At 43.7% G+C, this 24,015-nt stretch overlaps 1 protein-coding gene across 18 annotated transcripts in view; it reads right to left on the minus strand.

Moving 5' to 3' along the window:
• The window catches only part of LOC106965852 (sterile alpha motif domain-containing protein 5), a 949,459-nt gene that overhangs the window by 11,172 nt on the left and 914,272 nt on the right, over positions 1–24,015 (minus strand). For all 18 annotated transcript variants that reach the window (XM_053223339.1, XM_027056666.2, XM_053223344.1 and 15 more), the window contains 6 exons: positions 22,853–22,996; positions 19,445–19,580; positions 18,462–18,631; positions 17,468–17,677; positions 16,524–16,674; positions 9,204–9,317 (listed from right to left, as the gene is read on the minus strand). In XM_053223339.1, the coding sequence (XP_053079314.1) occupies positions 9,204–9,317; positions 16,524–16,674; positions 17,468–17,677; positions 18,462–18,631; positions 19,445–19,580; positions 22,853–22,996 (925 nt within the window). The remainder of the gene's footprint in view (positions 1–9,203; positions 9,318–16,523; positions 16,675–17,467; positions 17,678–18,461; positions 18,632–19,444; positions 19,581–22,852; positions 22,997–24,015) is intronic.

Genomic DNA, 24,015 nt, shown 5'->3' on the forward strand with positions numbered 1-24,015 from the left:
ATAGTTTCAGGCCTCATGTTATTTTTGTATATGTATAAGAACGTGGTCTAGTTTCATTCTTTTGCACACAGCTGTCCAGTTTTCCCAACACCATTTGTTGAAGAGACAGTCTTTTCCCCATTATATATTCTTGCTTCCTTTGTAGATTAATTGACCATAAAAGTGTGGGTTTACTTCTGGCTTTCTATTCTGTTCCATTAATCAATGGGTCTATTTTGTGCCATAATGTTTTGATTACTACAGCTTTGTAGTGTATCTGAAATCTATGACAGTGATACCTCCAGCTTTGTTGTTCTTTTCCTATATTGCTTTGCCTATTCAGGGTATTTTGTAGTCCCATACAAATCTTAGGATTATTCCATTTTCTGTGAAAAATGTGGTTGGTATTTTGATAGGGATTGCATTAACTCTCTAGACCACTTGGGTAGTATGGGCATTTTAACAATACTGGTTCTTTGAATCCATGAGCATTTTTGTTTCTGTCCTCTTCAATTTCTTTCGTTAGCATGTTACAGTTTTTGGCGTCCAGATCTTTCACCTCCTTGGTCAAGTTTATTCCTAAGTATTTTATTATTTTTGGTTGTTATTCTCTTTCTGCAATTTCATTATTAGCATATAGAAATGCAACGGATTTCTGTTTATTGATTTTGTATCCTGCAACTTTACTGCATTCATTTATCAGCTCTAGGATTTGGGTGGTGTCTTTAGGGTTTTCTATATATAGTATCATGTCATCTGCAAATAATTAAAGTTTGATTCTTCCTTTCCACTTCAGATGCCTTTTATTTCTTGTCTGATTGTTGTGGCTAGGAATAAAAGTGATGAATAAAAGTGGCGAAGAATGGACATCTTTGTTTTGTTCCTGATCTTAGAGGAAAAGCTGTCCATTTTTCACCATGGAGTATGTTGTTACCTGTAGGTTATTCGTATATGGTCTTTTGTTGAGGTATGTTCTCTCTAAATCTACTTTGTTGAGAGTTTTTGCCATGAATACTCTGTCAAATGCTTTTTTTTTTTTGCATCTATTGAGATGATCATATGGTTTTTATCCTTTCTTTTGTTAACATATCACAATGATTTGCAAATACTGAACCACCCTTTTATCCCTGGAGTACATCCCACTTGATTGTGGTGAATGATTTTTTTAATGTATTGTTAGATTCAGTTTGCTAATATTGTATTAGGGATTTTTGCATCCATGTTCATCAGATATTGGCCTGTAGTTTTCTTTTTCAGTAATGTTATCATCTGGCTTTGGTATCATGGTAATGCCCTTGTAGAATGAATTTGGAAGCTTTCTTCCTCTTCTGCTCTTTGGAATAGTTTGAGAAGAATAGGTCTTAACTCTTCTTTAAATGTTTGGTAGAATTCACCTGTGAAGCCATCTGGTCCTGGGCTCTTGTTGTTGCTGCTGCTGTCTTGTTTGTTTTTTACTGATTCAGTGTCCTTGCTAGTGGCATTGTTGATGTTATAGTGGTGAGCAAAATTGCCTTCCAATTTCATTGCTAGTCAGTGGTCTGTTCAAATTTTCCTTTTCTTCCTGATATAGTCTTGGAAGGCTAGATTTCTAGGAATTTACCCATTTCTTCTAGGTTGTCCAATTTGTTGGCATATAATTTTTCGTAATATTCTCTTAGCCTTTTTATTTCTGTGGTGTCAGTTGTTATTTCTCCTTCATTTGATTTGAATCCTTTCTCTCTTTTTGAGGAATCTGGCTAAAGGTTTATCAATTTTGTTGATTTTTTTCAAAGAACCAGCTCCTGATTTCACCTGTTCCATTTTTTTAGTCTCTATTTCATCTATTTCTGCTCTAATCTTTATTATTTCCTTCCTCTACTGGGTTTGGGCTTTTTTCTTTTCTAGCTCCTTTAGACATAAGGTTAGGTTGTTTGAGATTTTTCGTGCTTCTTGAGGTAGGCTTCTATTGCTGTAAACTCCCCTCTTAGAACAGCTTTTGCTGCATCCCAAAGACTTTGGATCGTTGCGTTTTCATTTTCATTGGTCTCCCTGTATTTGTTGATTTTGTCTGTGATGTCTTGGCTGACCCATTCATTGTTTAATAGCATGTTATTGAACCTCCATGTATTTGTGCTCTTATCAGATTTTTTTCTTGTGGTTGATTTCTAGTTTCATACCTTTGTGGCTGGAAAAGATGCCTGTTGTCATTTCGGTCTTTTTGAATTTGTTGAGACTTGTTCTGTGGCCTAACATGTGATCTGTTCTGGAGAACATTGCATGTGCACTTGAATTTTATATCGTTTTTAGATGGAATGTTCTGAATATATCTATTAGGTTCATCTGATCCAATGGGTCATTCAAAGTCTGTTTCCTTGCTGATTTTCAACTGGATGACCTGTCCATTGATGTGAGTGTTCAGGTTCCCTACTATTATTGTATTACTGCCAATTTCTTCCTTTATATTTGTTAATATTGCTTTATACATTTAGGTGCTTTCATGTTGGGTGCATAAATATTTACAATTGTTGTATCCTCTTACTGAATTGTTCCCTTTATCATTATGTAGTGTTCTTCATTGTCTTGTTACACTGGTTGTTCTAAAGTGTGTTTGGTCCAATATAAATACTGCTACCCCAGTTTTCTTTTCACTTCCATTTGTATGGTAAATGTTTTTCCACCCCTTCACTTTCACTCTGTGTGGGTCTTTAGGCCTGAAGTGAGTCTCTTGTAGCCAGCATCTAACAGATTTGGAGCATTTAGTCCGTTAACATTCAAAGTAATAATTGATAAGTATGTACTTATTGACATTTTACTTGTTTTACAGTTGTTTTAGTTCTTCTCTGTGTTTCCTTTCTTGGCTTGCTGTCTTCTTTTGTGGTTTGATAGCTTTCTCTAGTGATATGCCTGGATTCCTTTCTCTTTATTTTTACATATCTATTACAGGTCTTTGATTTGTGGTTACCATTAGTTTGATAAATAACTTCCCATGCATATAGCAGTCCATATTAAGTTGATGGTCCCTTAAGTTTGAAACCATTCTAAAGGCACTGAATTTTTACTCCCCCTGCCTACCACACTCTCATATTTTATGTATGATGTCATACTTTACTGCTTATTTTGTGAATCCCTTGACTGATTTTTTATAGATATAACTGATCTTACTACCTCCTTACTGGTATTTTAGTGATTGAACTTTTATGTTTGTATTTACCTGTGAAATTTTTTCCTTTCATAATTTTCGTACTCTTGATTATGGTGTTTCATTTCCACTCAAAAAATTCTCTTCAATGTTTTTTTGTAAGGCTAGTTTAATGGTGATGAATTCCTTTAACCTTTATCTGGGAAACTATCTCTCCTTCTATTCTGAATAATAGCCTTGCTGGGTAGAGTATTCTTGGTTGCAGGTTTTTTGTTTTGTTTTGTTTTTCTTTCAGCACTTTGAGTATATCATGCCACTTCCTTCTAGCCTGCAATGTTTGTGCTGAAATATTAGCTGATACACACCCTTATGGGGATTTGCTTGTATGTAACTGTTCTCTCTTGCTGCTTTAAAAATTCTTTGTCACCACTTTTTGCCAATTACTCTGTCTTGGTGTGGGCCTCCTTGGACTGATTTTACGGGGGGCTTTTTCTGCCTCCTGGATGTGGATGTCTGCGTCCTTGTCCAGAGTAGGGAAGTTTTCAGCTATTCTACCTGATTATGTCACTGAGTTCCCTTAACCTGTTCTCATTTTTTCTTTCTGATGTTCAGCCTGGTTGCTTTCCTATCCTCTGTCTTCCAGCTCACTGATCCATTCTTCTGCCTTCTCTAATCTGATTTCCTCTAGTGTATTTTTAATTTCAATTATTGAGTTCGTCTCCGATTAGTTCTTTTTTATATTATCTTTGCTGAAGGTCTCCCTGAGATCCTCCACTCTTCTCAAATTCAGTATGTATCTTTTTAACCATTACTTTGAATTCTCCATCAGGCATATTGCTTATCTGTTTCATTTGGCTCTTTGGCTGTGGTTTTGTCCTGCTCTTTCACTTGGGACATACTCTTCTGTCTCATTTTGTCTAACTCTGCATTTGTTTCTAAATATTAGGAAAGTCATTTATTTACATCTCCTGATTTTGAAAGTAGTGGCCTTACGAAGAAGAGGTCCTGTGGTACTCTGTAGCCCAATGTCCCCTGCTTATCACAACCAGGAGCTTCAGGGGTATCTCCTGTGTGTGCTGCGTGTGCCCTACTGTTGTACTGGGCTTCATTTATCTTCAGTTGGTCCACTTTGCCTGTTGTGGGCTGGGTCTGGTCCCTGTGCTAAGAGGTCTGGGTGGTCATGGGCTCACAGTTGGGTGGTGTTGGCAGTCAGACTGGATGCCTGCCCTCAGCCTATTTGCAAGGGGTGCCGTCACACTCAAGTGCAGGGTGTTGTCCCGAGAAGCTTTTGTTGGTGGGCGGGGCTGGAGTCAGGCCAGATGCCAGGGCTGCAGGTGCCCTGATCGGCAGAGCACTCACTCCACACTGCCAGTGACAAAGTTTGGCTGCCAGGGCATGTGGTTATTTTCCCCTCTCTATAGGGTGGGAGTCACTTTGAAGAGGCAGCAGTCCCTGCCAGGGCTGCTTATAGGATGCGACCTGGCGAGAGCTGCTTTGGAAGGAGTTGTGCCAGCTGAGGTGGTGTGAACGGGGCGAGGACATGGGTGCATGGTGTTAGCAAGGGAGGTGGAGAGTGTCCCCCCTGTTTCCTGCAGGTGGTCCAGGGATCTACATGGTGGGGATGGGGGCAATAGCACCAATTCTTGGAGAAGTCTCCTAAAGACCCCTGCCTCTCCAGTACCCATTCTGAGATTAGTAAATAAATCTCCTGCACATCTACGCCAGGTGCTTTTCAAACTGCTGCTTCTCTGCCATATCTTGGCAGGGCTGCTTGTTGTGCTGGCTCCTTAAGGGGACTATTTCGTATCATCTTCGGCTTTCCTGGAGCTGAGCCACTGATTTTTAAAGTACCTGGAATTGGGGCAACTGGGTGGCTCAGTCGGTTGAGCGTCGGACTTTGGCTCAGGTCATGATCTTGCAGTCAGTGAGTTCAAGCCCCGTGTCGGGCTCTGTGCCGTCAGCTCAGAGCCTGCTTTCGATTCTGTTGTCTCCCTCTTTCTCTGCCCCTCCCCCACTCACTCTCTGTCTCTTAAAAATAAGTATTAAAAAAAAAAGTGCCTGGAGTTAAGCCCAGCTGGTTATTAAAAACTCAAAGTTAAGCCCTGTTGTTTTTCGAAGCCAGATGGTGGAGACTCCTCTTCCCGCTGCAGATTCCCCATGTCTAGGGTGCCTGGTGTGCCGTCTGTTCTCCCTTCTCCAGTGCTTGTGTCTCTCCTGTTTGTGGTCAGTCTCACCAGGAGTTCGGTTCCAACCACGTCTTCACCCCTCCTACTTTTTTGATATGTCCTTCTCTCTACAACGGACTGGGAGGTCTGTTTTGCCAAATCTTTGGGTTGTTTTCTGGGGAGGATGCACAGATGTGGCTGTTACCTAGCTGTGTCCATGGGACAAGGTGAGCTCAGGCTCCTCCGACTCTGCCGTCTTCCCAGGAAGTCTGCCAGGTGGGTTTTCAGTCCAGGGGTTGAGGGAGAACCATTATCTTCCCACACTGATAAAACACTTTGGCAGAGTTCATGGGTCAGATTTTGAGGTCTCCAAAATGATCACTAGAAATGGGATTAGGGGGAGGTGACCTGTGTGCCTAGGGGCACACTTGGCGGTGACTGCTCTCGGGGTCAGGCAGGTGCAGCCGAGTACCTGAGAGTTTGAGTACCTCCTTGAAGTCTGCACCCTGCCTGCTTGCTCCCCCCACTCTCGTCCTGGTTTTGGAGCCCATAGTGGCTCTCAGACTGTTTTTTAAACTATAATCTACAGTAAGAAACACACTTCACGTTTATCCAGTGCACACAGACACATGCACACGCAGAGACCTACACGCTGAACCAAGATTACAAGTAACAATATCAATCTTACCTTTGGAACGCACCCTGGTATTTTCTATTCTGTTTTACAAAACTGCTGTTTACGACCCTCTACACCGATTTTCCACCCCACTAATGAATTGCAACCTGCAGTTTAAAAAGCTTTGCTTCAGTAGGTGCTCAATATTTTAAACTGTGGGCTACTTGATGGGATTCCAGTGGCAGCTAAAACCCATCAACCCTGGGCATTTTTCACAATGGGGTTCATGTGTTCAACAGAAATTTAGGGCATCCTTTACTACTGTCTCTAATCTTGCTCTAATGGGAGTTTGGGGGCCACGACAGGAAATCAAGAGCCACCCATTGTAAAATGGAGGGCACCTGACCCCATTCCACTTATGACTCCTGTGAGAGACAAGTAAGCTTTCTGAAATTTCCTACTGATTGCTTCTCTGTTAGGACAGGGAGGAAACAAACAAGACATGTGGCCTTCAGATCACCGTCTCCCTCGGTAATTGCTCTGCACTCCGGCCATGCAGTGGAGGCGTTTATGATGCCGCTGCTTTTGTGACCCTTCTGGATGGTCTACCTGGTAAATTGTTTTCCTTAGGGACCTAATAGCTCCCCATGCTCAAATGCTGGTTTTTACTGCAAAAACAAAAGGGCGTAGGAGACACGCAATTTAGGGTTTACAGCTGTAGGTATTTTGGATGCAATTTATTTGCCTCGCACGACAGTCAGGAGGAGGGGACGGTAGAGACGAAGAGGTGACTGCTAACAGAATCACCCTTTCTCAGAAAATCGGACTTTTGAAATCGGGAATTTTCAATACAGGAGTATCCTTTTTAATGCAGCTTCATCCATAAAAGATGGATGCGGAAGTGTGGAGGGGGCTTGGACACAGTGAGACCCGCAGACCTCCATGGACCAGCGCTTATGCATTTATCTCTGCACTCAATGAAAATATTTTCTTCGTGAGAACTAGAACAGAATGGTGCGGCTTGGTTTAAGATTTGAAAAAAAAGAAAAAAAGGGGTGGGGGGAGGTGAATACTGTGTCCTTAAGTGGACAAGCAGGAAAGATAGAAAAAGAAGTCACCTCTATTTTGAAAACATCGTTTTAGTTTGAGTTATGGACTTCTGCCAATTTTACACCTTGGTCACATACTGTTATGCTGCTTTTCAAAGCGAAATTTATGGCCAATCTTGTTGTTCCAAAACCTATCTACCGAACATCATCTATGAGCATATAATTATGATGGATACATTATAAGTAAACCACGGATTCAAACTGAGTTTGTCATTTGCGGTGGATATGGCACTCAGTACTCCAATGAAGTGAAAGAAACACACATATTCTCTAGTAGCTTCCAGTAAATAGACCATGGGTGGGCCTGGCCCAAGGACGTGAAGTTGGGAGACAGAACACTGAGCCCTAGTCATGCTCTCAGAGAGAAGGAAGCACCATATTAGATGTGGGCAGCTGGGTGATATCTAGCTGGCCTGAAGTTTTGAGATTTTTTTTTAAATGTAAACAAAAATGTAATATTTTAAGATTTAATTCTGCATCCTGTATTCAGAGATCTAGCTTCCACAGAAACGAAGCAAAGACTGTTGGGATAAAGTCAGTCTTTTCACTTTTAGTACGAATTGAGATGTTTTCGTACTGTGATCTTTGATAAACCCCTGCCAGAATCTAGCTTTTCATCAAAGGAGTGACCACACCTGTGACCCACAAGTTGGCCCGCTTCACTGGGCAGATTCCAGATCCTGAGGGCCACCCCTGCTCAGGCTGTCTAGATAAGAAACACTGCGGGGAGCGAAAACAACAATGCTGAAGGAACCCAATGCTCACGCCTTGGCTTTGCATGCTGGTCCTGCAAGGGCTCCTCAACATCCTTACACTGAAATAAGGGACAGATACGTGACCGTCCCAAACACTGGGATATTACCGCTCCTCAGAATAAATAAGCCAAGTTTCCCACCATGTGTGTTGCCTTTCTCCTGGTTTGAAAATGGGGGCGTCTATTTTAATCCAATCCACTGTTTTTGAAGGTAGTTACTATAACAAATGCAAACTGAATCCTTTCTGGCTTAGAGTTCAATGAAGCCCAGATACCACGGGCTGATGTATAATGACTGTAATGGAGTATGGGCTTAAAAATGCTTATAGGATTGGAAAATTAGGTCTAAAATACTGCCTACCATCGACAGACCCTCATAATAGCCAGAGTGGTACCAGGTGAGAAAAGAACAAGGATTTCAGCTATCATTTAATCTCTCCAAGCTTTAAAGTCTTCATCTATAAACTACGCATTGCAGGGGCGCCTGGGTGGATCAGTCGGTTAAATGTCCGACTTCAGCTCATGATCTCAAGTTCGTGAATTCAAGCCCCACGTTAGGCTCTGCGCTGACCGCTCAGAGCCTGCTTCAGATTCTAGGTCTCCATCTCTCTCTGCACCCCCCCCCTTGCTTGTGCTGTCTTTCTCTCAAAAATAAACATTAAAAAAATAATAGGCAGTCCCGGGTTTGAGTGATGATTAGTAATTGCAAACCTAAGGACCCAGCCCACTACCAAGTTCATAGTCTGTGTTTCATAAATACTAGGTATTAATATTACTTTAACTCTTAGAACAAAGAGAAACTCATTTACTAGTTCAGGGGTGAGGGGGCTCAGATGCATGAAGTCAAGTCTTTGGCTAAAAAATGCTGTAACCCCCAGAACTCCTCACCCCAAACCGCATGGCTCTTTCCCGATCCACACCGGGGCTGAGGCGCTAAGAGCTTCAGGGCCATGGGAAGCTGACACACAAGTGTCTTCAACTCTCCACTTATGTGCTAAGTGGGATGGAAGAAGGAGACCACTATACTCCTTTCTCGAGAACATCAGTTGCCTGGTCTCGAGGGAGAGGTTCAGTCTTTTAAGAATCTTAAGTGCCAGTATCCCCCAAAGTATGGCTCAGGCTGCAGAGAAAAGGTAGTCCTATGCCGAAGCATAGCTGTCCAGAAATGATCCAAAGGGCTGGCATATTAAGATATTAAGGTGTACTAGGGGTGCCTGGGTGGCTCAGTCGGTGGGGCATCGGACTTCAGCTCAGGTCATGATCTCACAGTGTGTGAGTTCGAGCCCTGCGTCGGGCTCTGTGCTGACAGCTCAGAGCCTGCTTCAGATTCTGTGCCTCCCTCTCTCTCTGCCCCTCCCCTGCTCATGCTCTGTCTCTATCTCAAAAATAAATCTAAAAACATTAAAAAAAAATTTTTTTAAAGATATTAAGGCGCACTCATAGTTATCCGTGTGGACATTACCATTTTCTAGGTTCTCGCTGCTCTCGTAGCACCCGGAGTCTCGTGGAGAGCATCCACTCAGGCCCTGGCTGTCGACAAGCAGCTTCTCCTGGGATCCCGACTGGTCGCTGTTACCTATGGAAGGTAAACACACAGCATGGAATCAGAGGGGAGTGAAAATCAAAGCCAACCAAATCCCGATTTTTATCCTGTTATCAGTGCACGTTTTGAAGCCTCGGACTTTTGGAAGAGCACTAATTATTTTAAAGTGAATGAAATAAAATGAACGGACGAGATCAGAACAATTTTCTGTAAAGGTAACATCAAAATAAATTCAGAGGGAGAGCCTCTAGTTGCAGTTCGTCAATTTCTGTTAAGTTACCCAGAGGAGGACTCTGGCCTCAGGCCTGTCAGGAAGGGAGAAATTCAAAGCTTTATGTCTGCTGTGTGGGAAGGACAATCAGTGTCCTTTCTGAGCGAGGGGACCCCGGAGGGGAAGCTTAGGGTGCGTATGCCCCTTTCACAAGCAGGTTATTAGAGATTTCTCTGACAAGCGTCTGGCCTAAGACGTGTCTTCCAAATTAAGTAGTAAATGAAATACTGACTTTAGGAGCATTCTTAGGTCTTGGTGACAAGCTCTTGTTCTCGGATTCTCTCAACAGGAGTAAGGCTGGCACCTGGGGACATTAACCCCTAACCTCATGGGGGCACAGGTTAAATCCTTTTGTTTGTTTGTTTGGAATGTGTTAGAGGGTTTGCTTTCCTTTCTGCCTTCTCCTTTTGTTTTGAGTCAGCATTTCTGTTCCCTATACACAAAGGTAAGACAGGGGAAAGCTTGGAAATCCTCTAACCAGGATGCTGAGTAATGGACACTCTTCAGCTGGGCGAGTGGAAACTGAATGTCCCCATTTTAAAGAAGCCTTCTAGAGAAGTACCTGATGTTTCTGTCAAGGGAATGTCTAAAAGCCAATCACAGGGGAAATAAGGAGGGCCCTTATCACCAGCCATGTCACATGCGCATTCATAAAAGGGGGCACAGAAGGCCTTACATGGGAGTGAGGTTACACGACGAACACCTTTGTAATATTGTGCAGAGGGGGGGTACTTGGTCCCATAAAACAGAAACCAAGAACAACTTTTTCTGCCTAAAACAAGTAAGTTCATGATAAATGGTTTTGATTTCTTTTCCTTTCTCTTCACGGCCCCTCCCCTACCACATAAAAACAAAACGGAAATCCGATGGCTTTTCTCAGGTCATTAAATCAATCGCAGGAAGGCAGACGACGACTGCATTCCACAACGTACAGCTGTTCTACTCACCACTTCCTGTTTGCATTTTTCACATGGAAAGCGTGTTATGACACTAATCCTGGCAGAGTAAGCTGGTAAGGTAAAACCCCAGATTAAGAGGTGCTATTTTTGGGGAGTGCCTGGGGGGCTCAGCATCCGACTTTGGCTCAGGTCATGATGTCAGAGTTTGTGGGTTCGAGCCCCAGGTTGGGCTCTGTGCTGAGAGCTCAGAGCCTGCTTCAGATTCTGTGTCTTCCTCTCTCTCTGACCCTCCCCCTCTCATGTTCTCTCTCTCTCAAAAACAAACATTAGAAATAAAATACCTAGGAATAAATCTAAGCAAAGAGGTGAAAATTCTATAAACTGAAAACTACAGAAAGCTTATGAAAGAAATTGAAGAAGACACAAAAAAATGGAAAAATTTCCCATGCTCCTGGATAGGAAAAACAAATATTGTCAAAATGTCAGTACTACGCAAAGCAATCTACATATTCAATGCAATCTCTATCAAAATAACACCAGCATTCTTCACAGAGCTAGAACAAACCATTCTAAAGTTTGTATGGAACCAGAAAAGCCCCAAATAGCCAAAGCAATCCTGAAAAAGAAAACCAAAGATGGAGACATCACAATCCCAGACTTCAAGCTGTATTACAAAGCTGTAATCATCAAGACGGTATGGTACTGGCACAAAAACAGACACTCAGATCAATGGAACAGAATAGAGAACCCAAAAATGGGCCCACAGACGTATGGCCAACTAATCTTTGACAAAGCAGGAAAGAATAGCCAATGGAATAAAGATAGTCTCTTCAACAAGTGGTGCTGAGTAAACTGGACAGCGACATGCAAAAAATAAAATGGATGAAAGACCTAAATGTAAGACAGGAAGCCATCAAAATCCTCGAGGAGAAAGCAGGCAAAAACCTGTTTGACCTTGGCTGCAGCAACTTCTTACTCAACACGTCTCCAGAGGCAAGGGAAACAAAAGCAAAAATGAACTACTGGGACCTCATGAAAATAAAAAGCTTCTGCACCATGAAGGAAACAATCGGCAAAACTAAAAGGCAGCCGACAGAATGGGAGAAGATATTTGCAAACGACATATCAGATAAAGGGTTAATATACAAAATCTATAAAGAACTTTTCAAACTCAACACCCAAACACCAAACAATCCAGTGAAGAAATGAGCAAAAGACATGAATAGACACTTCTTCAAAAAAGACATCCAGATGGCTAACAGATGCATGAAAAGATGCTCCACATCACTCATCATCAGGGAAATACAAATCAAAACCACAATGAGATACCACCTGACACCTGTCAGAATGGCGAACATTAACAACTCAGGCAACAAGAGATGTTGGTGAGTAATGCGGAGAAAGGGGAACTCTTTTGCACTGCTGGTGGGAAGGCAAACTAGGGCAGCCACTCTGGAAAACAGGATGGAGGTTCCTCAAAAAACTAAGAATAGAACTACCCTACGACCCAGCAATTGCACTACTAGGCATTTATCCACGGGATACAGGTGTGCTGTTTCGAGGGGACACATGCCCCCCCAATGTTTATAGCAGCACTATCGACAATAGCCAAAGTATGGAAAGAGCCCAAATGTCCATCGATGAATGAATGGATAAAGAGGATGTGGTGTATATACATATGTGGTGTATATACGTATGTGTATACATATACATGTATATATAAAAACGGAGTATTAGTCGGCAATCAAAAAGAATGAAATCTTGCTATCTGCAACTACGTGGATGGAACTAGAGGGTATTATGCTAAGTGAAATTAGAGAAAGACAAATGTCATATGACTTCACTCACATGAGGACTTTAAGACAGAACAGATGAACACAAGGAAAGGGAAGCAAAAATAATATAAAAATGGAGGGGGACAAAACATAAGAGACTCTTAAATACGGAGAACAGAGGGTTACTGGAGGGTTATGGGAGGGGGGGATGGGCTAAATGGGTAAAGGGCATTAAGGAATCTACTCCTGAAATCATTGGTGCACTATATGCTAACTTGGATGTAAAGTAAAAACATAAAATTAAATAAAAAAAAAAAAATCAAAAATTTTTTAAGTGCTATTTTTTAAACTAATGAAAAATTAACTGGAAGCACAACAGCCGAACGTTTACCTTCCCCCACACAAAAAGAACATTCTGGAGTGATGTCCTCATTATGTGGAAGAGTCTGTGGATTTGAAGCAGCCTTTGTCCTAGTCTAGCATGTTATTTAGGAAAATGATATGTATAAAATGAAGGCTTTGAGCTATTAAGTTACAACCCAGGAAGAGGAATCAGTGTAGTCTGTCCTTGGCAAGGCAGTTCAGTGTATCACTCCAGCCAAAATAGACTGAAGTGCTGACCAAGGGGCATAAAAGAGAACACCTGTCCCTGCCCCCGCATGAAAATGCAGACTGCGTCTGCATCTTCAGGGATGCCAGCCTTCACCAGACACCATCAGGTACCTGAATGCACGGGGAGTGAAGGGATCCCTCACATTGCCTCACAAAACCAGTTCAGCTGAAACGGTCATGGGGCATATGTCAAGGGGCTGTGGTCCATTTTTTTTTATTAAAGGTCCAGTCAGCAGCTACTTAGCAGGAACCCAACTATTAAGCTTAACAAAATTCCCTAAAACTAAAGGCCAGTATTTACCAAGTAACTTGCCCTTCTTCCAAGAGGTGGGTACGTACCTCCTAGATGTACTGCAGATTCAAAGCCATATCCCCTCCCTACACTTACTAGCATGAATGCGACAGTAGAGGACAAGAAAGGGGAGCTAGGACCATGAACAGTCTCACAGTCAAATAAGCATAGGGGACTGGGTTTTGGGGGCTGAAACCCTGTTTGGGCCTGACCTGAACTTGGGCCTGAAGCCCTCCCCCTACTCCCACCTCAACACACACACACACACACAGGGAGGAACAATGCACGAAGACACTGAGATACCCAAACATCAAAAGGTGCTGGTGCACAAGCACCCACGCCATTTTCTGGAAAGCAATTGCCCTGGGGAGGAAGAGGGAAGGGAGTGGCATTCTTGGAGAACACGCCTTTCAGTGAGCTTGTATTTCTTTAAAAAAGAATTGAAGCAACTCTGCCAAAATGTTAACTTTAGTTGGATTTTGGGTATGTGGATTTTTTTTCTCTGTACTACTCTGCATGTTAGAAATTGCTAATTACAATTTTTTAAATTTTTTTTAACGTTTATTTTTGAGACAGAGACAGAGTGTGAGTGGGGAAGGGGCAGAGAGAGAGAGGGAGACACAGCATCTGAAGCAGGCTCCAGGCTCTGAGATGTCAGCACAGAGCCCGACGCGGGGCTCAAACCCACGAACCGTGAGCTCATGACCTGAGCTGAAGTTGGACGCCCAACTGACTGAGCCACCCAGGCGCCCGCCGATTATAATTTTTATTAAAATTATTAACCAAGAGCTTTCCTTTGGCAAGCCTACAACAGTGGTTTTGGTATCAGTGTAGGGAAATGCTATCAGACCATTAGAGTCTTTTCCAAATGGAACCCTGTACAGAGGCCTGCATTCCCCACACACAGACATGCACAGAGGAGGGCTGGTCAGTCTGCCTGCCAAGCCGTTCTGGTGATGTGCTTCCTGCTTTTGTGGGTGGCTGAGCTAGAAAAGGTGCAAGATCTGAACAGATCTCTGGATCTGTCTCGGGCACAGAAATGCAGTTTGACAGAATCTATGGTGTCCCTCTTGGTTACTTAGAATACTACTTAAAATTTAACTGCACTGAATGAAAATCTTACAATCCTGGGATAAGTCTAGACCCAGACCCTTGGCACTAATCAGCACCCCGAGCCCATGAAGCCTTTGTTTTAGAACCAGTAAGAGGATGAGCTACTTTTTGCACTGGGGATAGTCTGAGCAGGGGCGCAGCACAGATTTCAAGAAGCAAAGAGCTCTCCTTAGACTTTCTGAGTATGCCTCATCATAGGTTCCCTCCTACAAAATATCCCCTGGTGCAAACTTCAGAACGGTGAATCTGAGCCAGTGTGGCAGGGCAGAGACTAAGAGCACATCCGACCTGTCTTACCCTCCGTGTTTAGCTTCGGTCCTCCTGAAGGAGGAAATGTTCTGAATGCTCCAGGAAACGTAATGGACGGGGTTGATAAGCCAGCTGTTCTCAGTGGCTGAGGAAGAGCAAATGAGCTATTTTAGAGAACAGCTCTGGTCCAGGAGACTAGATGATTTGACATTAATTGATATCAGTATAGCTGGCTGGCCACACCAGGCACGGGGCCAGGAGGCTCCTTGTGCCCAACCTGGCCACAGACCCCCAGGAGACACCTCCTATACCAAAGAGACATAGTTATGAAGTGGGATTAACTATGAAACACAACTCTCTTCAGATCTATCCCTGAAGGCAGTATGTTTATCTAGGATTCAGCCATCTATTTGATGGTATGTGGTCCTCTATATTATCAGTTAATTTAGAGGGAGGACCGATTAAAGCAGAAGTGAATTTAACTGTACTGACTCACTTGCTCCCATGTCTCTTGGGCCTGATGCATTCAGTAATGTATTTCTTTCCCACCATTAACCATGGTTTGGGTTTGTCTTTTAGCTATAGAAATGCTATTAGCTAGCGAAGCAGAGCACGTGAAAGAAAATGCATTTGAATTCAATAACTAGGAAAGATACTCCCCTCGTGATGCATAATTTCAGGAATATTTTTGATGTCAGATTGAAGAATAAAGAGCAAGATAAGACTAGGTTAATGGAGCAAAGGATACAGTATATTCAAATAGACTACATAAAAGCTGGGAGCTTACTGAATGCTGTCCATGGACTATAAAAATGAGCTATCACCTCAGCTGAGAATTTGCAATATGGAATCTCTTACATATTCATTTCAGATACTTCCTGCTTCAGTGGAAGCCAATGAATGTCATATATTCATTAACCATCCTATTCAATAAGAGAACAATTCCGGTGTGCTTTGAGAAGTAATTAACCCTTGGCTGGGCAAGATACTCCCAGTATGTCTGTTACCTTTGTGTATCCGGACGGCATGCTGAGGCTGCACATCCCATAGTGCCTAAGTTGGCATCTATGGGGTTAGGAAGACCGCAATTCAGGGGCGCCGGGGTGGCTCAGTCTGTTAAGCATCTGACTTCAGCTCAGGTCATGATCTCACAGTTCATGGGTTCAAGCCCTGCATTGGGCTCTGCGCTGACAGTACAGAAACTCTCTTTCCCCCTCTTTCTGTCTCTCCCCTGCTTGCACATGCACTCTCTTTCTCTCAAAGTAATAAATAAACAAACTTCAGGGCGCCTGGGTGATTCAGTCGGTTAAGCGTCCGACTCTTGATTTCGGCTCAGGTCATGATCTCGCAGTTCGTGAGATCAGGCTCCACACAGCAGATTCTTCATGGATAGTGCGGAACCTGCTTGCGATTCTCTCTCTCTCCCTCTCTCTCTGCCCCCTCCCCTACTCCGTGCTCTCTTTTCTCTCAATATAAATACACTTTTAAAAACAAATAAATACGGGGCGCCTGGGAGGCTCAGTTGGTTAAGCATCTGACTTCGGCTCAGGTCGTGATCTCACGGTTCATGGGTTCGAGCCCCATGTGGGGCTCTGTGCTGACAGCTCAGAGCCTGGAACCTGCTTCGGATTCTGTCTCTTTCTCTCTCTGTCTCTCTGCCCCTCCCCGGCCCACCCTCTCTCTCTCGTTCTCTCAAAAATAATTAAAAAAAATAAACTTTAAAAACATATATTTTAAAAAAGAGATTTTTATATTAAAAAAAGAAGACACTGCAATTCAATCCTCTCTTACAGCAGCCTTTTCCTCAAATGTTACCCAGAAACATGCCAGGAAAGGGGCCAGCAGTAAGGTTTTCTTTGCTCCCACATAAACCAGAAGGGCTACATTGGAAATTTGTGCCTTTGTGCTGTTTGACATAATACAAAACTGGCCCTGGCTTTGGATCAAGTAGGACCAACTGAATGACTCTAGGGACCTGAGCATGTGACCGATCTAACGAGGGACACTTGTGTGCCGGGAGGGACTTACTGTCATATTCCTGTAACAGCTCCACCGCCGTCAAGAGAACAGCCCTGTGTTCCGGGTCCCTGATATTTAACTCATCCAAATCTTCCTCCTCCAGGAGCTTAAAGGTGTCCAGGTCTTCATACCCATTGAACAGGAAAGTGGGCATGTGCTCCTGTGAGGGAAAGAAGCCAAGGGAGTCAGCAGGCCCTGTGATTCTGGACCCTCAAGCAGCCTCGAACCCCTAAACTCTTTCCACAGTCCGTTTCACGTAGCTGGAAGATTAGTAAGTATCGCTTGTAATCTGCTGTGTATCTCCCAGCCCTACAGCTGAGCAGGCGCGCAAGGCATTTCATTAATCAGGGGTCAAGGACATGTACCTCGCAGGCTGACATGGGCCCCACTGGCTTGCATTTTCACTGTGCCCCTGCTTTAGGGCCTCTAACGCTGCAGCGTGCACAGCCCAGGAGACTTCTTTCGTTTATAGGGCTGCTGAAATCCAACTCAGAAAGCGCTATGACTTCTTCAGGAGAAAGAGGGTTGTGCAGGGAGGAGACCGAATCTACTGCTGCGGCCCCGGTTCACTAGATCCTGAGAGGGACAGTGGGAGACGGGCCGTGGGCATAAATCCTCAGTCTGAGGAGCTGAGGGAGCAGGGCACCAGAGGTTTGTGTTTACAGCCCTTCCTGGTAGTAGCTTGGACCTCACGGCTCTCTGAAAGCTGTTCTTGGGGCTAATAGCAAGTTCTGACCCGGGACTTAGGCGGTCACCCACCGCAGAGGTCAATGGCAGCATTAGAATACTGGTACCTATTTCTGTAGAATAATGGCTACTCATCAAAGTAACGGGCTGCCCTTGTTGGATCACACAGATGACTCTTTCTCCTTCCCTGCATGTGCCCTTGCTTAATTTAGGAAAAGGAGAAGGCAGCAGGGAGCCAAATGTGACCAGAACAAGAAGAAACTGACTTTCAGGTTGATCCGATCAAGGAGATCCTCCACAGATTTGGGCTGGGGTGGTCTTCCTTTTCTCCTCCTCCTGGTGGGGCGCTTGGGCTTCTCTTCTTCCTCATTTAGCACATCTACATAGATGAACTTGAATGTGCCGACCTTGTTGTTCAACAGACCCATCCAGGTGCCCATGGGTGGCTTGCTGATTATGTCGATGATGTCTCCTTTCTGTGGCCCAGGGAACAAAGATCCTTCCATTAGGTACATCTCTAGGCATGAACCCTGCACCAATTAGATGTGTTAACCACACAGATGAGAAAATACAACGAAGGGCCAGACTCAGGGTTCCTTCCACAGGTCACTATACACGAGTAGGAGCTTGGCAGAGAGCCTGAGCTCTCCTGCCTCTGCTAGATTCCTTGCAGGCCTGAGGTCTCATACCCTCCACCCCCCCCCCCCGCCCCCCCTTCACCACAAGGTGAAACGTGGCTGAAGTATCTCTTGGTGCTCATGGCTGGCTGGGCACCTGGCTGGCCCTCTGGATGCCTGGCCACCATCCAGAGCTCCTACTCCCTAGAGAAAGAATTTCCCACCAATCAAATGCCAGCAGCAAGCCCTGTTGTAGAAGTGCTTCATACATTTTGTGCAGCTCCATCTGTCCTGTAAAAACCTCACTGGTTAGTCATACAGAGAAGGCAGTAAGGTTTCTTCAGCTGGAGAGAGCAAAACCGGAGGGGGCGGGGGGGGGGGGGGGGACGACAACAGGAACTCTAAAAGGAAGCCGAGGTCAGAGGTAAGGACTGGTGGAGGCGACGGTGATGACAGAGCATTAACACAACACCCGCCTTCATCCTAAATGCTACCTGGTTTTCGGTTTTGTTTTTCTGTACTGAGGAGACCAGTTTATCACAGCAGCCAAGACACTGGCACCACAGTAGCCCAGCACTCAAAAGCAAGGACAACAGAACACCTCTTAAAGAAACCATCAGTCTGAGGCCGGGCAGAGACGTACCTTGAGCTTGAGTGAGTCCGTGTCATAGGGACTCGGCGTGAAGTCGGTGTGCACCCTGGCGCGCCCGCAGAAGGGGCCCCGGTAGGGGGGTTCCTCATCATCACCGTCTTCTGACTTGACACTCTCCCTGTTGCTGGTTGAGGAATCCGTGGTACTTACGGTCTGACCACCTGCACAGGAAAGATAGGAAGAACCAGGGTAAACACAGACTTCCTGTGTAGCAAAGCTTAAAGGCATTAAAGGTCATCACAGATCAGGAAATTAAGGGACAGATCAGGGAAGTCACAGGCCACAACCGTTGTGTCAGGACCACGGCAGGGCTGGGTTAGGAGTCCACGGGATCTGAATTTTCTGATGGTTATTCCTAATCAACCGCCTAAATAGACAAGGGACTCCAGCAAGTTATCTTTATGACCCAGGAATCCAGGAGACAGACTCCCTAATGGAGGACACCGCAAGCCTTCCACATTCATAACCTCTCAGGCATACTGTCCTTACCCCTTGTGACAGACAAGGAAAGTCAGAGAAGTCAAAGAACTCGCACAAGGCCAGGCGTTCTGAAAATGGTGGGTTTAAATTGGTCTCCTCCCCCACGCCATTTGGCGACACCACCATTAGTCCTGGAGTGGTTGAATGGCACGCATTATCTGTGACATTTATAATTCGCTCTTTCCCCACGTCTTACGTTGGTCATTTCAAGAGCCTTTGCCCTTGACTTCTTCCCCTCCATTCTCCAGATCCTTCCTCCGAGTTGCTTCCCTGTTTTCTCCAATCAAAATTCATCACCCCGTTTGTGCCACTGCTATACGTCTGCTACGAAACAAATAGGACTCTAGGTCCAGACATTTCGCAGGTCTGTCTCTAACAACACCCGAAGGGAGGGAACTTGTTCTTTTCATCTTTCGATTGCCTGACCCTGACACCCAGTAAAAGTCTGATGTGGACTCCAACAGAAACCATCTATAATTATAAACGGGACGCACTCATCGAGCTCTGGCCACTCAGAGAACTCCGCAGACTCTCGACAGAACCTCCGGCTTTGAGCTTCGGTTTGTCCATGTGTTCACCATCAGGCTGTGAAGACGGAGGGGAGCCGGGCATTCCCTCCAGGCCCGAGTCCTATAACGGGTTTCAACAAAATTAAGTTTCATCAGAGTGGATGGGTGTCCTTTTGTAATTTGAAGCAATTTAGCCCTCAACTAAATCAATCAAATCCATTTTTATCCCCATATTTGATTCTGTACCCCAAATCCTCCTCCTTCTTAATCTATAGCCTTGCTTCAGTTTAAAGTTGCAGCTCACGTAACACAATCATTCTTCATGCTCAAATAGATGGTCTTGAAATCTCAAAAAAAAAAAAAAAAAATATATATATCTATCTATCTATATATATATATATATATATATCTGCCTCTTAGAACATTTTATTAAAGGCTTAAAAGATAGGTAGCATAATCTATAGGTCGGTAGTAAAAATGAACTTCAAATGCAGATCAAGTACAATCTACCAGTAATGTGTAATTTGGAAGTACTATCAGAAAACACTGACTCAATCTGAAGGGAAACGTTTATACCTTAAAGCAAAAATAAGTAAATAAAAGACCAGATTCTTTATCTGTTTACATAAATTATTAAAATTAGTTCATGAAATAACCAATTTTGGATACAGATACATAGCAAAAATACTTTTTTTTTTTTTTTGGTCTGTAATAAAATTTCTATACGTCGTCTGTGGTTTTTAGCTTCTTTCACATCCTTTATGCGTGCAGCATAAAAGCTGTGCAGTCCCTTTCAGATCCGAATGAGGACAGTAGTGATTCAGCAGTACTTTTTACTTTTGGGGCGGCCATGAGGCATTATTAGCTTGGTGGCCCCTCATTTGCACATGTTAAGTATGGCGCGCTCATTTGATTAGTGGTGCTATACGGAGAAGCGGTATCATGCTTTAAAAAGTTTGCAGTCTGATTGGTTTACTTGCCAGAACATACCACTTTCTGGCATATCACATAGCCACGTGAGCACAAAACCATCTAAATGAAACCTGTTATTTGCATAGTGCCGAATCATCAGAAGAGCTTTGACGCGATTCTGCGGGTCCTGCAAACATTTAAGGCAGCCTCTGACCCAAAACCCATTTTTTTAAAAGTACGCTCTAGGCCCAACATGGGGGCTTGAACTCACATCCCTGAGATCAGGAGTCGCATGCTCTACCGACTGAGCCAGCCAGGGGCCCCCCAAACATCCCTTTACATTTAAGGAAAGTGAACAAACCCCAGAAACAAATATAAACAGAGGTGCCATCACTGAGGAGTAACTGAAGCTGTGAAGTATGAATTCCTGAAAATATTTTCATTCCTCTTTCTGAAACATCAACTAAGTCATCTTTCCAATTATCTTTAAAAACAATTAAGTTTGTTTTGAGAAAGAGTGAGAGCGCACACGCATGTAAGCAGGGGCGGGGCAGAGAGAGGGAGAGAGAGAGAATCCCAAGCAGTCAAGCACTGTAAATGCAGAGCCCGACTCAAGGCTCGATCTCACAAACCATGAGATCATGACCTGAGCCGAAATCAAGAGTCGGACACCCGACCAACTGAATCACCCAGGTGCCCCTCCAATTACCTTTTTCAATGCTTTTGAAAACACCCATTTTGAAAAACAGCAATATGAAATCTACATCTCTCATACTGTATGTTCTCAAGTACTTTTGTGAATTTACTCATCACCTATTGTTTACCTATGAACAGGTACTGTTTTTTAGGTGCTGGGTGTACAGCAGGGACAAAGCAAAGATCTTTACCGTAATGGTTGATACATTTCCTAAAATGTTTACAAATCAACCTTGCAACATTAGTTTTCTCTCTACAAAAAGCATCATAATGATCATTTATTCCTTTTAAGCGAAATGACTGCTTCAAAAAAGCAGAGAATTAGACTAGAAGCCTGCTAGATAATAGTATAATTCTAGAAAACGGCGGAAAAGGACATTAAAGTTCTCTGCTCATGATCCATAAGGCAGAAACCCCTTAGGAATGCAAGTGTGTAGGAGCTTTTAGTGGAGGTCTCAAATCAAGGGAAAAGCAAGCTAAAGTGCTTCAACTTGATGGTGCTGCTTTCAGTGACTGGCAGGACGTCTGCTTCAGAGGAGACCGCAGTTTGCCTCACTGCCGTGCAGAAATCTAGAATCGCCACTGCTCCCAATGCCCGCAGGGACAGAAAGGGAAAACGATCGTGGAGAAGACATACAGGATGCAGCCCGGACTTCTGTAGGTTTAGCAAGCCAGAGTTTCTCAACCCGAGTACTGTCAGCATGTTAGATGGGTAACTGCTGGGGGGAACTGTCATAAAAGGTTTACCAGCACCTCTGTCCTCTATCAGATGCCAGTAGCATAGCACCCAGCCTGCCCCACCCCCGCCCAGTTGTGACTATCAAAAACGTGCCCAGTTGGAACGGAAACAAAATCCGTACACGCCCCCCATCTTCCCCCGCGACAACCACTGTAAGAAGCTGAAGATACTGTGTGGGCTTTGTCTGAATCACAGTGCAGGCCAGTGGCTAGCTGGTGTTCAGGGACTCAAGCGGGGAGGTCTGGATTTTAGCTTCCTCTGTCCACCAGAGGGCAGCAGCTGAGCAAAAATGTCCCCTTTCCCTGTTTTTATTTGGTAGGTAAAGCAACATTACCCAAAGATTTCAAGTTGACAAACGTCTCGAATGCCGTAAAGCTGCCAGTGGAAAGGAAAGTCAAATGGTCAAAGTCACCTCAAGGCCAAACTCTCCAGATGCCTTTATTTCCTCCACCCAAACGGTGAGAACAAAAACCGGTCATGTTTCTACTGATGAAATCACAGAAGGGGGGGGGGGGGGTCTATTCTGTGCTCTCTCAATGGCCACAGAGAGGTCCAATCAATGCAAACACCCCCAGAAACAACTGCTATCAGAAGGTCTACTTGCCAGGAGCTTTTAGAGCTCCTACTTCCTCTACCTTTTTTGAAAAGTCTGTTATCTAAGGAAACTTGAGTATCTTTTTGCGGTTTGATTCTGGCGATCCATTTTGTAGCAAGGGATATTCTATCAAAATCCTTCCTCTGTGTCAAATGTTAAGATGCTTTCTGCACTAAGGAGTAATCACTTCTTCACATGATTTCTTTTTCTTGTCTGTACATGAAGGCAGGGCCTGCATCATGTATTCCCAGCGCTAAGCAGGGCCCACCCACCCTAAGTGCTGATGTTTACTGAGTCAATTATTGAATAAATGTCAGTCGAGCTTCTGGGTCCACAAACTAAGCACGGTCCCGGAGCCTGGTTAATACCAATGAACGTATTTGCTACCATATCAGATCACAGATCTGATAGCCCTTGGCTTGGCTCCTTGCTCCTGCTCTTTGTTCCATACCTGCTCAGAGACAGAGCTGCTGTATTTTTTAGACATTCTCTTCCTCATTGTCTCTTTCACGGATTTCACCTTTTTTCCAAGAGAGATGCGGGAGGCCGTGGGTGATTTGATAACTTCTTTGTACACAAAATCTCCTTCTTTACTCTGCAAAACAAAGTGTTGGAAATACCTTTAATCACAGTAAAAGGATGCCCAGAAACAGGTTTTATTATGCAAACCATTAATGTTCTACCTCTCAGAAAAATACCGGCATCCCCCAGGATCCTGAAATTTTTCCTGTGTTAACTCAGTGCTGTTATTTGTCTTTTCGATTGAAAATTAAAAGCTACTCGCTAAGGCCCTTTTGTATATTTGTTTAAAGTGGGATGTGGGTCACTTATTATTTTTTTAACCTTAGTATATTCTTCTCCTATTATACTTTTCCTCATCATTTTAGATACCCAAGGGGACTGCATTTCATTGATAAAGAGTAATTTAAATGAACCAACGTTCACATAATCCCAGCAGTGGGAAGAAGAGAAACATAATACTACTGAATCACCCCAGGAAGAGTGGAAAGAACAACATGGCAAATCTCAGTCATCAGAAGTCCAATATCTGATCAGACTTAACAGCATTCTTGAGCTCCGTGGGGTCAACTGCTAAGAATATGTACATTTCCTTCCCTGAACAAAACTTGGTCATCTCTCGTTCTATTTTACATCTTAGAAAACGACTTTCCCCTGAGAAAGGAAAAGAAATCCTACTTCCTCTATCATTTTTTTTAAAGATTTAACTACATAAAATTATTGGTTTATGAATCAATAAAGTTTGATATCCAAATAAAATAGTATTATTCTTCTAGGAAATTCTCAAACACTTGAGAAATCACAGATGGGTATTTTAGCTGACACATACACAAATATAAAGCACGGAATTTTAATTTCATAGTTGCAGGCAAAATGCATAAAGAGAAAACAAAACTGTAGGTAAAATTCACCTACATCCTTGGAGCCTCAGAAAGGGAACCTTAGGGAATGGAACTTGTGCACCACAGTGGTGGACTGTCCCCAGAGTGATCCAGAAGCAGATCTCAGGCAGCTGGAACCTTGGCTCTGAAGAGTCTGGTTTGGTTTGGGCCCAAGGATACTGGGTTCATTCCAGGACACTCCAGATCAGGAAGA

Source organism: Acinonyx jubatus, chromosome B2, assembly GCF_027475565.1.
Source record: "Acinonyx jubatus isolate Ajub_Pintada_27869175 chromosome B2, VMU_Ajub_asm_v1.0, whole genome shotgun sequence".
NCBI classification, from domain to species: domain Eukaryota; kingdom Metazoa; phylum Chordata; class Mammalia; order Carnivora; family Felidae; genus Acinonyx; species Acinonyx jubatus.